This window comes from Ctenopharyngodon idella, chromosome 24 (genome assembly GCF_019924925.1).
Source record: "Ctenopharyngodon idella isolate HZGC_01 chromosome 24, HZGC01, whole genome shotgun sequence".
NCBI lineage: Eukaryota > Metazoa > Chordata > Actinopteri > Cypriniformes > Xenocyprididae > Ctenopharyngodon > Ctenopharyngodon idella.
This window is the reverse complement of record NC_067243.1, coordinates 6,162,373-6,177,601: the sequence shown is the minus strand read 5'-3', so window position 1 is coordinate 6,177,601 and position 15,229 is coordinate 6,162,373. Positions and strand designations below refer to the sequence as shown.

At 34.7% G+C, this 15,229-nt stretch overlaps 1 protein-coding gene across 3 annotated transcripts in view; it reads right to left on the bottom strand.

The window, feature by feature from the left end:
* The window catches only part of LOC127507454 (neogenin), a 135,377-nt gene that overhangs the window by 9,982 nt on the left and 110,166 nt on the right, over positions 1-15,229 (bottom strand). For all 3 annotated transcript variants that reach the window (XM_051884579.1, XM_051884577.1, XM_051884578.1), the window contains exons 10-16: positions 12,540-12,688; positions 11,193-11,331; positions 9,254-9,303; positions 6,580-6,721; positions 5,421-5,531; positions 1,273-1,467; positions 1,082-1,177 (exon numbers count right to left, since the gene is read on the bottom strand). In XM_051884579.1, coding sequence (XP_051740539.1) covers positions 1,082-1,177; positions 1,273-1,467; positions 5,421-5,531; positions 6,580-6,721; positions 9,254-9,303; positions 11,193-11,331; positions 12,540-12,688 — 882 coding nt within the window. The remainder of the gene's footprint in view (positions 1-1,081; positions 1,178-1,272; positions 1,468-5,420; positions 5,532-6,579; positions 6,722-9,253; positions 9,304-11,192; positions 11,332-12,539; positions 12,689-15,229) is intronic.

Sequence of the window (15,229 nt, the reverse complement as noted above, 5' to 3'; positions counted from 1 at the left end):
AATATACATTTTCACTGTTATGGAGATGACCTACAGTTATACTTATCACTGAGTTCTAAGGATCTGAATAGTCTAGATGTCCTTCAAGCTTGTATAACAGACATAAAAAAAAATTGGATGGCCTTAAACTTTCTGCAGTTAAATGCTAAAAAAACCAAAGTTGTGATAATTGGTCAGAGCTCGAGTAAAAATCAGATAGAGCTTCCTCTTAATAGGGTTTTTCCCAATATTAAGCAGGTTGTAAGAATTTTAGGTGATAATATTAATAATAATTGTATTTTACAAAACAGTAAAATTAATTTGCTTTCAAATTACAGAGCTTTTATTTTGCTTTTATCTCTAAAGAAGTGTGTATTTTAACATTTACACTGCTATAGTGTTTTTTTGCTAATTTAAGAGGCACAAACCCAAATGATTCAGCAAGCTGCTGATCGATGGAGCTCTGAACATTTGATTAATTAAGATACACCTGGAATTACTATTGATTTCTTCTGTGTAAATATCCACTTATTTGACTGTCAACAACAACAAAAAAAAAAAAATGCATTCTCAGCAGAAAACGGCAACAAATGACTGTTGCAAACATGCTAATGCTCATTCTTGGCGAACAACTCATTTCTAGGTCACTAGCTCTGGAAGCTTGAGTTTTCAAGTCTGTCAGAAAAGTTGCACGAAGCCTACAGAGTCAGAGCTGACGCAAATCTCAACCTGACGGGACAGCGGGGGGTCTGGAAACCTCTAACAGCGGCATTCGGCTGTCTGAGACATCTGACGTAAAGTGAAAGAAAGAAAGATGTGGGGACGGAAGTGTGTGACACATCACACCTGTAGGTTTCGATTCATGCTAACGTGACACGCCGCATTTCCCAGAACTGAGGGGGGCAGACATATGTGTGGTACCTGTCACCTTACATTTAACACACACACTCCACGTCGTAGTTTGCCTCCACTAGAAAACAATGTTAGACTGACTGCTCAACATGCTTCAAAATAGCATTAAGCATGTTTTAGTTGTCATCTGATCAAGCCTGAATGGACGTGGAAAAGCTGGCACAATATAACTTGTGTGTGCATGTCTTACCGGACTGAGGTCTGGTGGTGGCGCTGTTGTAGATGGGAATGCCTTCGCCCATGTTGTTGAACGCCTTAAGAGTGATGACGTAATGGGAACTGGGATCTGCAGAGAAAAACATTCATAAAAAGTCTAAAAACACGCCTAATGTCAACATATGGCTAATTATTTGTAGCATTAAAAACATTACAGACGCCCACCGAGGTTATCGATGCTGTAGAAACGCTGCTTGTAATCCAGAGTGACCGTGTGGGCATGAGGGCTCCCGATTCCATATCCGATTTTATAACCTCGGACTAAAATGTCCTGGTTTTCTGGAGGAGTCCAACTCACCACGATTCGGTTTACAAGCGGACGAACATGAAGAGAACTCGGGACTCCTGGTACCTGAGACTCTGTAATAGACACAATGAACAATCAAGATAGCACCTGCTCATCTTTGACAATATATATATAGTTATCAAACACTTCACAGTCTTCACTGCATAAATTATAAATGAAATATAGATTAATCCTTATTAAAGCTACAAAAGGGATTCAGTCAAGAGCAGTGAGTGATTTTCGCTTTGTCTTTTGTTTAACATTAATGACAGACATTACAGCAGCAGGTTTATTAGGTTGCTGTCACTTTAAGACCTGACGCATGACGCGGATCTGACACACATTCGATGTCCTTTACGTTCATTTAAGACGTCATTTAACTCATTTAAGACTGTTTACGAGGATACACATTTTGGTATACTTTTGTGTGTTTTTGTCTGTTCAAGCGTGAAAGAGAACTCAATGCGGCCACGCACCGTCTGAAGCGGCTTTCTGTGCGCACGAGTCATGTTTCTGTCACACAGATTCACAGACAGCGCTCCGGTACAGATTTAAGTCCTTTTTTTTTGCATCTTATCGTGCTTGAATGGTTTAATAGCACTCGAATGAATGATAGCGTGATCATATACTGTAATGCTAGCTAAAGGATGATGGAAAAAACGGATGCTGCGTTAATTGCGTTAAATATTTTTAACGTGTTAAACTGAAAAAAATGAATCACATGCGTTAACGCTAATTTTGACAGCCCTAATACATACATATATACACTATATATATATATATATATATACACACACACACACACACAGGCTGGGTATCGATTCAGATGTCCCGATTCGATTCAGATTCACAAGACCTCAATTCGATTCGATTTCGATTCTATTCACAATTTTTGATTCAATTCAATTCAATGGATTCAATAATTACATTTTCACTGGCCCCACCACAAAAAAGTAATAAATTAATGAAATAGTTATTGTTTTTTGTTGTTTTTGACCCATGTATCAATCAGATATTATGAACAATGTTTGCGAAAATCGATTCGTGGCTTTTGAGAATCGATATTGAATCGACCACATTTTTAAAAAATATAAATATATATAATGGAGTTAGGGCTGTCAAGCAATTCAGATTTTTAATCATTAATGACATGATGTGGCAATTAATTAATCTAATTAATTGCAAATTAATCGCACATCAAATTTGTCTGAGAAATTACCCCCAAAACATAATTTAAAGTCATTATTGTGTTAAATGACAAAAGCATCAAATAGACATTACAAAAAGTAGATTTAGAAATAATTTTTTTTATTTGATTCAACATACAATTTATTACACATAAACTTTTAGGCTTCAACGGCCATGTAAATGATGACAGAATTTTTATTTTTGGGTGAACTTTTTTAATTAATATGGAAATATTAATTTTTTTTTGATTGTCTAAATAAGAAACTAAAACTGCCAGTAGGTGACAGTAAATGTCTAAATGAATAAATCATTAGCTGCGTCTCATTTCGGAGGCCGCGTCCTCCTGAGATCGCTTTTGAAGGCTGCATACATCATCAAGGATGTCTGATTTAAGAAAAGTAATTAATAAAATTGACTGTTATTCCTCGTGAGGTGTAAAACACTGTAATTTCTTTCTTACTTTGCAATCTAACAGTTACTTCTCTTAAAGTATGCAGCCTTCAAATGTGACCTCCGGAGGACGCAGCTTTCGAAATGATTATAATTATTGAGTCATTCATTTATTCGATTCATTCAAACAACTGATTCGTTCAGTAATGAAGTAAATGGCTCTCTGCTGAAATGAATCAAAGAATCAAAGTTCTCTTTCAAGCATGACCACACTGAGAGGATTATTAGGAAACAATTTAAAAATAAAGTATGAAGTGAATGTTTACAGCATTATAGCTCAGGTTGAGTGTAGCGCTTAGCTAAACAGCAGCTTTCAAGCACAAATTCATTAGCGTATAGAGAGCTAACTGCTTTAAGAGCAGTGAAATTCATTCGTATTTGTTTTGGCCGAGCTTAAAAGCAAAACTTGTGCATAAACGGATCCAAGGACAGCATCGTTTTATTAGCGATATGCAATTTGAATTTATCTTAGGGGCCTGCGCTAATGCCTGTTCTGATTTATAAGGCAACGCTGCTAATTTCCAACAAAACCTTTTGGATTTAGAGTCATTAAATTGACTCATTATTTCAAACACTGGCCTATTTGTGGGGCTAATTCAAGTAGGAAGGGATGAAGCGGAGGCATTAGCGGTTGAGAGGGATGCTTTGGTCTGGCTGTCACAGAGCTTTTCCCATTTTAGCAGATGGAAATGAGCCCAAAGAGGGTTTGAGCGCACACACACACACTCCCATAGCGCTTGGGTCCTTCCATACGTCCAATTGCGAATGAAAATACGAGCTATTAATCCAACTTAGTCATCTAAATCGGCTGAAATGCCTCCGTGTCTGCTTGTTCCCTTAATTTCAGAGTTTCCTGCTGCTCTTTGATGAGGAAGGAAGGCAAAGACACACTAAAAATGTTCCTCTCGGATCAAACAAACAGATTCCTTCAGTGCAGAAATATGGCTTTCAATTACTGGGTGAATTTCAAGAGGAAATGTCTGGGTCTCCACAAAATAAATAATAAATTATAATTTGTATAATGAATAAAGTCTATTTTTTAGGACTAGTACAATTATTTGCATTTTGACATTATTTTTATGACAACAATTTCAGCACATTTTCCCCTTAAATTCTCATTATCACATTCTATTCTCACTATTTATTTATTCTTATATCTTTAAATATTAATTCCATGCAATAAATATTACCATGATGTATCAAAACAATAGTACATAAATAATAATAATAATAATAATAATAATAATAATAATAAATCATAGGTTTTTCCTATTACAGTAGGAAGAATTTTGGGTGGATATTAGCTTAATTATTATGAAAATAAATATCAAAAATGAAAAAAATAAGCCAAAAATGGCCATAATGGTCCTAAAAATAGACTTAAATTTAATACAAAATATTATTTAACATTTTTGGGGTTTGTATAACGAAAATAAAGTTTTAGGACTCGTACAATTATTTGCATATTGACATTATTTTTTATGACAATTTCAGCAAATTTTCCCCTTAAATTCTCATTATCACATTCTATTCACACTATTTATTTATTTATTTATTTTTTAAATCATCATTAAATATTAATTAATAAATATTAAATATTAAAAAAATAATAAACAAATCATATTTTTTTCCTATTACAGTACATAGAATTTTGTGGTGAATATGAGCTTAATTATTAAGAAAAATGTAAAAAAAAAAAAAAAAAAAAAAAAAAAAATTGGACAAAATATAAAATATTATGTAACATTTTTGGGGTTAAATGAATTCTCCTAATATCCTAATATCCATCCTACTACGTCAACAGTGGAAACAGGCAGTAAATGAAAGTGCTGGATGTCCTGCGCTAGCTGTTCTTTTCACGACTGAAACACAGATCAAACACAACAGCTACAGCAGTAACAGCTCAGACACGATTATCCGAGCCCAATGTCATGAGTAATCACATCAGCGTCTTCTCGAGCCTGAAATCAATCGAATTTACTGTAACCAACTCAGCAGCGATGCGCTAGTGTAAAGTTTCCTTTGGTGCTGCGCTTCTCATGGCATTCTGAAAGATAAGGTCTTTAAACGAACACATTAATCCAAATAATTCAAAGCCTTTTCATTTATCAATAGAAGTGCATTAAACAAATGCCATTTTCCCAGGATTCCCCTCCATGCCTCAGACCAGAAGAGTTTAACAGACTCCCCCAGTGAATTATGCAGCGGCTCTTTCAGTATTGATGAACTCTGACGTTTGATGTGTGAGAAGTAACGCCACTCGTTCGAATGGCAAACACTTCAATCGACCTCAGAGAGAATTCCACCAACAGGAAGCAGCGGGGAAGAAAGCCTCACAGTGTCAAAGTGAAGGATGTAAAGGGTCGTGTTTGTTTTGGAGCTTCCTTACCGTCCAGGTCATTCTCGAAGGTTTCCGCTGCGATCCACTCCGTCGTTGGTCCGGTTCCGTTCACGGTGGTGGCCGACACTCTCACTGTGTACACCTTTCCTTTCTCCAAGCCTTAAAAACAGCAAAATCAGCAGGATTTGGCAAATTAAATATGCAAAATATGTGTTACAAGCAGTGTTCTCTTGACTCTCAACCTAAACACTTGGATCATCTTTCAAAATTTATGAATATTGCTGAACTAGATTTGTAGATTTGCTAAAAGGAAAATGTTAAGGGTTTTTGCTCTTTTCTAAGTGGTTTCTTACTGGTTTAAGTCAAAAGATATGCTTGATACAGTAAGATTTGAGTCCCTTCCTGTAAATTTGTGGGATTTTTTTGCACCCAAACACCATTAATTATTTCATTCTGTAGCAGTGCTGTTATTAACTAGAATACAAATATTAGATGAAAAATCTTCATAAAAAAAAAAAAAAAAAAAAATTAAAATGAAAATTAGAAACTGAAATAAAAAAAGTTTAGGTACTAAGATTACTAAAACAAATAAAAATTAAAGCTAAATAATAATAAAAAAAAAAATCTAATAAAAATTAAGAACTAAAAGAAGCTGAAAAATAAAATAATATATAAATATTAGATTAAAAAAATAATAAAAAAATAAAATTAGAAATGTTGAATAAGTTGAAGTACTAAGATTACTGAAACTGAAATAAAAAATAAAGATAAATAGAAATTTATATATAAAAAAAATAATAGAAATGACAAAAGCAAAAAATTACTAAATAAAACTGAAATAAAACTTGGTAACAAACTGAAATAAAAAGAAGTATAAGTTGAAGTACTAAGATTACGGAAACTGAAATAAAAATTAAAGCTAAATAGAAATATAAAAAAAACCTAATAAAAATTACAAAAAGTTTACTAAATGAAGCTGAAAAATAAAATATAAATATTAGATAAAAAAAAATCTAAATAAAAAAATTTAAATGAAAATTAGAAATGTTGCCTTGGCAGCTAACTGGGAAAAAATTATATATATATATATATATATATATATATATATATACACATATAAATAAAGCTAATTCAAAATATGAATAAATATTGTAATAGAATGTAAATAATGCTAAGGTAAGACTGTAGGGATCGGGGTTTGTCGTACCATCAATGAGCTGAAAGAGCTGTGAGGTTGAGATCTCTATTGCGTCCGCTCTCCTCAGCCCTTTCCGGTATCGTAGTTTGTACCCCGTCAGCTCTCCGTTCAGGGTACCAGGGGGAGGCGGCTGCCATCGGACCATGATGCTCTGGGGCATTAAACAGGACACATGGAGAGCTTTCAGACAGAGCAAAGCCATTTCAACATGAGCAGAGTTAGTGCATTTTAATTGAGCAGGTAGGCTGGTGGGAGCGCATTATATAAACGTCTAGAGGTCTGAAGTTCTTCAGTGCACCTGAAAAGAGTGTGTCAGCCAGAAAGCTGTCAGAGCCGATGTCATGAGTTAATTTCAGAAAGACAGCTGAGAGAAGCACAGCCTTCAGGCTACGCAATAATGAATGAAGAAAAAACCCAAGTATGCTTTATGAAACAGGAGATGAGCCAGGATGTAAATTACAGTCCTGACGGTGGGAAACATGCATGCGAACGCATAAAAACTCTCTGCATTTGGCCGGTTCTGATAATTAACCATTAACTTCTATTTTGAGAAACGACTTGTGAATAATTATTCATTTTAATGGACTTAAAGTAACTTAGTACAAGCACTTATAGAAATGTACCATGGTAACTAACTATAGTTTGTGCCAAAATGTCATAATTGGATGAACCTCACAAGAACTGTCAAGAACACGTCCGGGTCATACTTCACCACAAAATTAAAAGAGTTTAGATGATATATATTGATTGCATAAAGAAAAACTGGTCTATTTTTAAAGGCCATTGAGATTTTTTTGATGACAGTTATGCACATTTTCACTCATATTCTAAATACTGCAACACGAAAAATAAATAATAAAAGACTAAATAATAAATATAGCTGCAAGCAGTAATTAAGGGTCCAAGCACAAAGAAGCAAGCAAGAGGTAAATTCATCAGTAAAATATAACATTTTATTTCATACACTTAATTGTAATTAGTGGCAATTTAATATTTTGTTCAGCTATGGCGCCACCAACAGGCACAATCCCACCACTTTTTTATGTGGTTTCAAAGATATTCGCAAACACTGGCTGGTGCCCAAAATGATCGATATAGTAAAACTGGATATCATTCAACTCAGCGCCCTGAATCTAACAAGACCAATTTTATAACTCCAAACCGTTTGGAAGTTATAAGTAAAAACAGCCATTTTTGATATCTCCGGACCAGTAGGTGGTGCTGTGCTGAAACGCAGCATGTAGCCTCAGGTCATGCTTGTGATGACATGTACCAAGTTTAGTCAGAATACACTAAAGTGTTGCAGAGAATGATTCAATGACTCACTCAAAGACTTCACTTATTTCATTACTGAATCAATCAGCGTTTTTGAATGAATCCCGTGAATGACTGATTCAATGACTTACTCATAAAGACTTGTTTCATTACTGGATGAATCAGCATTTTTGAACAAATCTCTTGAAGGAATGATTCAATGACTCACTCATAAAGACATCACTTGTTTCATTACTGAATCAATCAGCGTTTTTGAATGAATCCCTTGAATGACTGATTCAAATGACTCACTCATAGGCTGAATCCCAAATGGCACACTTCTATACACTTTCGGTCTTGTGGACTTACAATGGCTGCCTCGTGCATGTGTCCGTTAAGTCCACGAGACCATAGGGTGTCCCATTCATCATTTTAGGTTTCAGAAGGGTGCTCGCGAGTGCCCCCTTTGCACCCTTGATGCGCACTATAGCTGAGCCCGCAAGTTTGCGAGCAACGCAGAGGACTTTACCCAGCAGTCAAAGCGGCGTTACGTCACGATAGTGCGGACTCAGAAGAAGACCGTGAGGGTTTAGGGTGCCATTTGGGATTAAGCCATAAAGACTTTTTTTCAGTTTCATTACCGGATGAATCAGCATTTTCATATGAATCTCTTGAATGAATGATTCAATGACTCACTCAAAGACTTCACTTGTTTCATTACTGAATCAATCAGCGTTTTTGAACGAATCCTGTGAATGAATGATTCAATGACTTACTCATAAACACTTCACTTGTTTCATTACTGAATCAATCAGCGTTTTTGAAAGAATCCCTTGAATGAATGATTCAATGACGTACATTTTAAACAGTCACTTGTCACCACCTACTGGTGTAATAATGCTATTGAACTCTATTTGAAGCGTCAAGTTACTTTCAAAAGCTGATTTCCTCTATTTTTATCACTTCCTTAGACATCAGTGTTTATATCCCAACTATAAACTTCTTCCAGTACTTCTGTGATAATTTGAATTACTGTAACACAGAAATAATGATACTGTGTGGGTGTAACGACTGTTTGTGAAGCGGTTTCATACATATACATGACAACGGCCCTCTCTGGCTCAGAACACAGATCTGAATGTTCACTGTGATCGTACTTGTCAAAGGTTTAATAGTCAGAGCCGAATCATTATTATATTTAGGAATAAGATCACATGAGTGTTTGAATCGAGATCACAATCTTTTAACGATTAATTGTGCAGCTCTGGTATGGGAACATGGTAATTTTTCTGACCTGATGTGTCTTCATCAAGATCACAATAGTGATAGCTGATGAAAGTTTAGTTGACGTAACCAGCCCAGATCTTTAATCTCTACAGCACTAAAACATTAAGTACCAGAACACTCCACTGATAAAAGAGGATCTTACCGTTGAGTTCAGGACCTCCAGAGTCAGGTTCTGCGGAGGGGCGCTCGGCACTGAAACACAAAACAGATTTATTATTGAGAGAAGACTGTAAGCCCAGCGACACGCGCAGTTCGATGTCCCCAGAAGAACTCGAGCTTCAGCGGCTCAAAGCTCAACTGAAATAATTGGTTTATCCACCGAGACCCACATTCAAAGACTGTTTATTTTTGGATGCAGTCGTGGGTGTTGTTTTTTTTTTTTCACCTTTATTCTGCTTTTTTTTCTCCATCTCTTGTTCCTTGAAATGAACACTGGAGGATTGCACCCGCGGCAGAGACAGTAGCAGCCGTTGTTTGTGTGCGTTTGTGTGCATGCCAACATTAACGGCTCACTTTAATAAAACACTTCGTTATATTATTTACACTTGTGTGCTTTCTGTCACGTCCCAAATCGCTCCGCCGCGGAGTGAGAGTGTACGATTACAACACCACCTGTCACATGCTCGCTGTCTTCCCGGAGGTCTTTCTCTGACAGGACGTCTCCCTCACATCCCAGCCTCCACCTCCCACAGAGACGAAAGGACGGAGAACAGGAGAGAGAGAGAAAGCCAAAATCTGGCAAGCTCCCTACCTAGACAGTATTATAAGGCATCATAGTCGTGCTCCTGAAGATGCTGCCCTCTGAAATACATCATTGTGTATTAAAGTTAACCGTTTTATGGCTTCTTACTGCTTTTTTAATGGTCACGAAGTTAGTTCACCATAGTGATTTCGTATGAGAGTATGCGATTTAGGATGTAGTGGTACATTGGAGAAAGGGCAAAAGAATACATTAATATATTTAATTAATCTAATACTGAAGTCTGTATAAAAAAGACTGTTTGAAATAAAAACTAAAAAATACTATTTTAATATTTCTTTAATATTTTCAATATTTCTCTTTAAGTATATATGAGTATCACAATAAATAAATAACATTATTTATATAATATTATATATCATACATTATTAAATATTTTTATTAAAAAAATATATATATATATATGTGTAATTATAGTAATGAAATAATAGAAATAAAATATTTATATTTATTATTTATAATATAAATAATATTATTTTAATATTTCTTTAATATTTTCAATATTTCAATATATACAATATATAAGTATAACAAATAAATAATATATATATATATATAATATTATATTATTTCATATATTTTTAAATATTTGTATTAAAATAATACATAATTATATATATATATATATATATATATATATATATATAGTAATGAAATAATATAAATAAGTATGCATTATTTAAATATTTAAATTAAAATTAAATACATTTTTTAGATAAATTTTATTCTATTCTAAGGAAGATTCAGGGAATAATCAAATAAATCTGAATCAGATTTAAAAAATAAATTAAACAAAATATATATTTTTAAATAAATTAATATAAACAAACAAACCTTTCAAGATGAACAAACTATATTTAGCCACCAGATTGGGCATTGCAATTGAGTTTTACTCAAATAATTAATCAAATAAATCTGAATCAGGTTAACTGGAAAATCAATATTTTGTGCATAGACTTGTTTCTGGGTTGTTTCAGTCAAGTTTCAGTATGCCGTGAAACCAAATAGCTTCTCTGAACCAATAGAAAACATTTGCCTTCCTCGTTTTGATGGTTTTGCATTAAGCAATCATGTTAGCATGTCACTTACACTGCGCAGTATTTTGACGAGTCTTGTGACAACGCTGACACAAAAACATGATCATGAATACGAAGATCAATTCACTGACAAATCAGAGTGAATGTCAAATCTTCATCTAAGCGGAGGCACTTTTAAGTGCTATTTGAAGTCCAAGTCAAGGAAGAGAGAGAAAAATCAAAGGAAAAAGGAAGTCAAGTGGTTCAAAGTTACACATTTAAACATCAGACTTCATGAAGCTCACCGTCAGACAGCGTTCGGACCGTAACGTCCTCGGTGGAGACGCCAGGGCCGTGTTTGTTGTACGCCACCACCCTGAAACTGTACTCTGTGAACTTCTTGAGCCCCGTCATGGTGTAGGACAGACCCGTGACGTCCATGTCCTGCAGGAAAAAAACACAAAACATGAATTACGAAAGGGGCTATCTGCACTTTTGCATCTGTACTTGTTACTGTAGTATTTTAGAGTCTCTTGGCATAAAAACAGGCACAATTTTTATGACCTTTCTGTCAGATAAAATAAAACAGACCGTTTCAGCTTCTGTTCCTTTAAAACTATGTAATTAACCCCTGATGTGCAGACAAACTACCGATGTATTTCACATTGCCTTCACAAAAAAGTGCTGTGTTGCTAGGTAATACCAGGGTACTTTGATATATACTATGGTACTGAATGATTACCATATTCATATATCATAGCATACTGTATATATGGTAATCCAGCGTGTTAATACCAAGGTATGATGTCCATAAATAAATAAATAAATTAATTAATTAACTACTATAGTACATGTCTAAAACAACTGTGCCAGAAACATGGTATTACCAGAGTAAATGTTTAAAAAAAATTAAATGGCAAAACGATTCATTACCAGAATGTCCAATAAACTAATGTAAAAAAAAAAAGTTATGTCATAGTAAATGACCACAAAATATGTACAAACCAAAGTATTACCATAGTAAATGTAAAACAACAACAACAACAAAAAAACTTAAAAAACTCATTACCATAGTAAATGTAAAAAAAAAAAAAAAAAAATACATGTAAAAAAAAAAACTTGGTATTACTATAGTAAATGTGTAAAAAATACATGTAAAAAAACTTGGTATTACCATAGTAAATGTGCAAAAAATAAATGTAAAAAAACTTGGTATTACCATAGTAAATGTGCAAAAAATACATGTAAAAAAACTTGGTATTACCATAGTAAATGTGCAAAAAATACATGTAAAAAAAACCTTGGTATTAATATAGTAAATGTGCAAAAAATACATGTAAAAAAACTTGGTATTACCATAGTAAATGTGCAAAAAATACATGTAAAAAAAACCCCTTGGTATTACCATAGTAAATGTGCAAAAAATACATGTAAAAAAAACCCCTTGGTATTACCATAGTAAATGTGCAAAAAATACATGTAAAAAAAACCCCTTGGTATTACCATAGTAAATGTGCAAATGTGTGGTTGCCCAAAGCGCAACGGCGCTATATGTTGGTGCTGCCCACTAGGCTATCAGACGATTGATATGTAAATGTGGGCGATCATATGTTAATGAGCTCATTGTTGTGACATAATAATGAATCTCTCACCTGCTCCGAGTCTTGTCCCTTCTCACTGTAGAAGAGTTTGTAGGTCTGAATATCCCCGTTTCCGGTGGCCGGTCTCTCCCAGCTCAGAGCGACCGAGGTGGCGCTGACAGAGACCACCTGCAGATTCGGGGCTGGACCCGGTACCTGAACTGAGAGATGGAAGAAACTTTAAGAGGAAGTTCAGGTTTACATCTCAAAAAAATAGATACAAATCTGCAAAAATCTGACGCCTGCATGAATACAAAAACCCTAAAGTTAATATTCCTGTTTTTATAAAGTTTTAGGAACAAGAACTGAACGAAAAGCAGAAGAAACGAAGGCGTGTTTGTCTGTACTTTAGCTTTAAGTATGTGTTTGAAAACACAAAGGACCACTGAAGTAATTTCTTCACAGTGTCTTCCACTGCTTACACTTCTACTTGAAGCTTCTTTCTTCTTTTGTTTGACACTTATTTTTTTCGCTTTTGCAAACTTCAACAGCGCGTAGTGACAAAAGACGACACGTTTCAACCCACCGCAGCTGGATACTTTAAATAATGACAATATCACATGGTAAAAGAAGACTATTCTGGTGAGAAAGCAGCGTCAGAATCCCGCTGAGGATATTTCGACACTTCAAATGAGTGAAATGCATTGAGGTCCAAGTGTGGGATGCAAAGGAAATGGAGGAGTTCTGACCTAGAAAGAGAAAATTGTGCTGCTTTAATTCATTTTGTCCATACAAGTCAAACAGGAAGTTCAGGATAAGAAATGCTTCTGATTTTACTAGGATGAATCCCAACTTCCTCTGCTCACTCAAAGTACTTTATTTGTAACGGCTTGAGAATACAGTATGAAAAATAATCATAAAATTGTCTTGATAAAGACCCCCTTTTCATATATTGTATATGTTATACTTTAAGTATAGATGCTTTACAAGAAAAAAAAAAATACATTAAAAACTGTAAAATATTATTACAATTTAAAATAACAGTTTTCGATGTGAATATATTGTAAAATATAATTTATTCCTGTGATCAAAGCTGAATTTTCAGCATCATTACTCCAGTCTTCAGTGTCACATGATCCTTCAGAAATCATTTTAATATGATGATTTGCTGCTCAAGAAACACAGTTTATTGAAAAAAGCAGTTGTGCTGCTTCATATTTTTATGAAAAAACATTTTTTTAGGATTCTTTGATGAATAGAAAGCTCAAAAGAGCAGCATTTATTTGAAATAAAAATAGTGGTGAATAAAAGCATTAATTTCTACTTCTAAAAATCATACTGACCCCAAACCTTTGAACAGTAGTGTATTTGTGAATGGTATATTTAACAAGAAACAAAAAATGCAAGTTGGCAATTAATCCATCAGAAATTAATTGGAACATTAATTATTATTATTATTATTTTTTTGCTATTTGACAGGTGAGAGAAGCTAAAAAAAGTTAATTTTACTTGTGTTTTTGATGAGAAGAACGTGAAAAAGCATGCGCAATAAAACAAAAGTTGTTGGCGAACCATCACAAACTTCTCTTGCATGTTGCAAAGGGTTGTGGGCAATGTTAGCATGAATTGACAAACTATGAAAATCCACCAAAAAATAATGCACTTTCCAGGCTAGGGTTGTCAAACGTACTGAAATACCAGCACTGACGACACCAGCATTTCCCCCTAGCATTTTGAGCGGATTCTTAAACACCAATGATTGGCCATTGTGTTCACACACTCAACAGATACGTCTGTGATTGGCTACAATGATCAACACTTCAAAAACATGTTGTAAAAAGACATATTTGACGATCTTCAGAGTGCTTCACAGGAGCATTTGAAAGCAGGTGTATCTGTTGAGTATCTGAACCCAGTGGCCAATCAGAGGTGTTTTAAGGTCCTTGCACACCGAGTCCGAAATTCTCGGACAAAACTTTTGCACGTTATAAAATAAATACGACCTCAAGTTGTGTCAATCATGTTTACACAATGCCATCGAAACGTTCACCCGTCATAAAAAAATTCGGATCAGGTTCAATTTTATGCGTTTTTTGCATCTGTAGCAAGCATTTTGAGAGGTGTTTTGACAATTCAGAGCCACTGTACAAGCGCACGCCAAAATCCAGTATTGCTAGCAAAGCATCAAACTGAGCCACTGACATCCTGAAGTAAACTTTGAATCACGCAGCTCCTTGATAAAGTGATGCAACGCTCTTTCCTCTCTACACAATCTCAGGATTGGATGGACCCAATATTTCTTCCTTCTTCTTCTCTTTTTAAGAAGATAGAGGACAACAAAATCATCCTCACTGCTTGAAGACTCCATTTTGTATTGTTTTACAATTTTGTTTTTACAACGGATTAATTAATACCCATCGGACTCTGCGTGATGAATTTTTAGGATGACGAATACAAATAAAACGCATATGAAAATTTTGGACTTAAGACCACCAAAGCCTTTTAGCCAGCTGAAAACGCTAGACGCTCTGCTGAAACGCGTCTGTGAGCAATTGAGCGCACTTCGGCATCACAGCGTTTTTTTTTTGCAGTTGAGACGCTTTGTTGCTATTATCCGCAGCACTGTTACTTGTCACTGATTTCGCAGATAATTTGTTTCAGACTAAAATTGTTGACACAATGTAGAATACTTGCTATGTATGTTTGGAGACCTGCGATATTAATTTCTCATCCATTTTGTTCCGTTCTCTGCTTGTTGATGT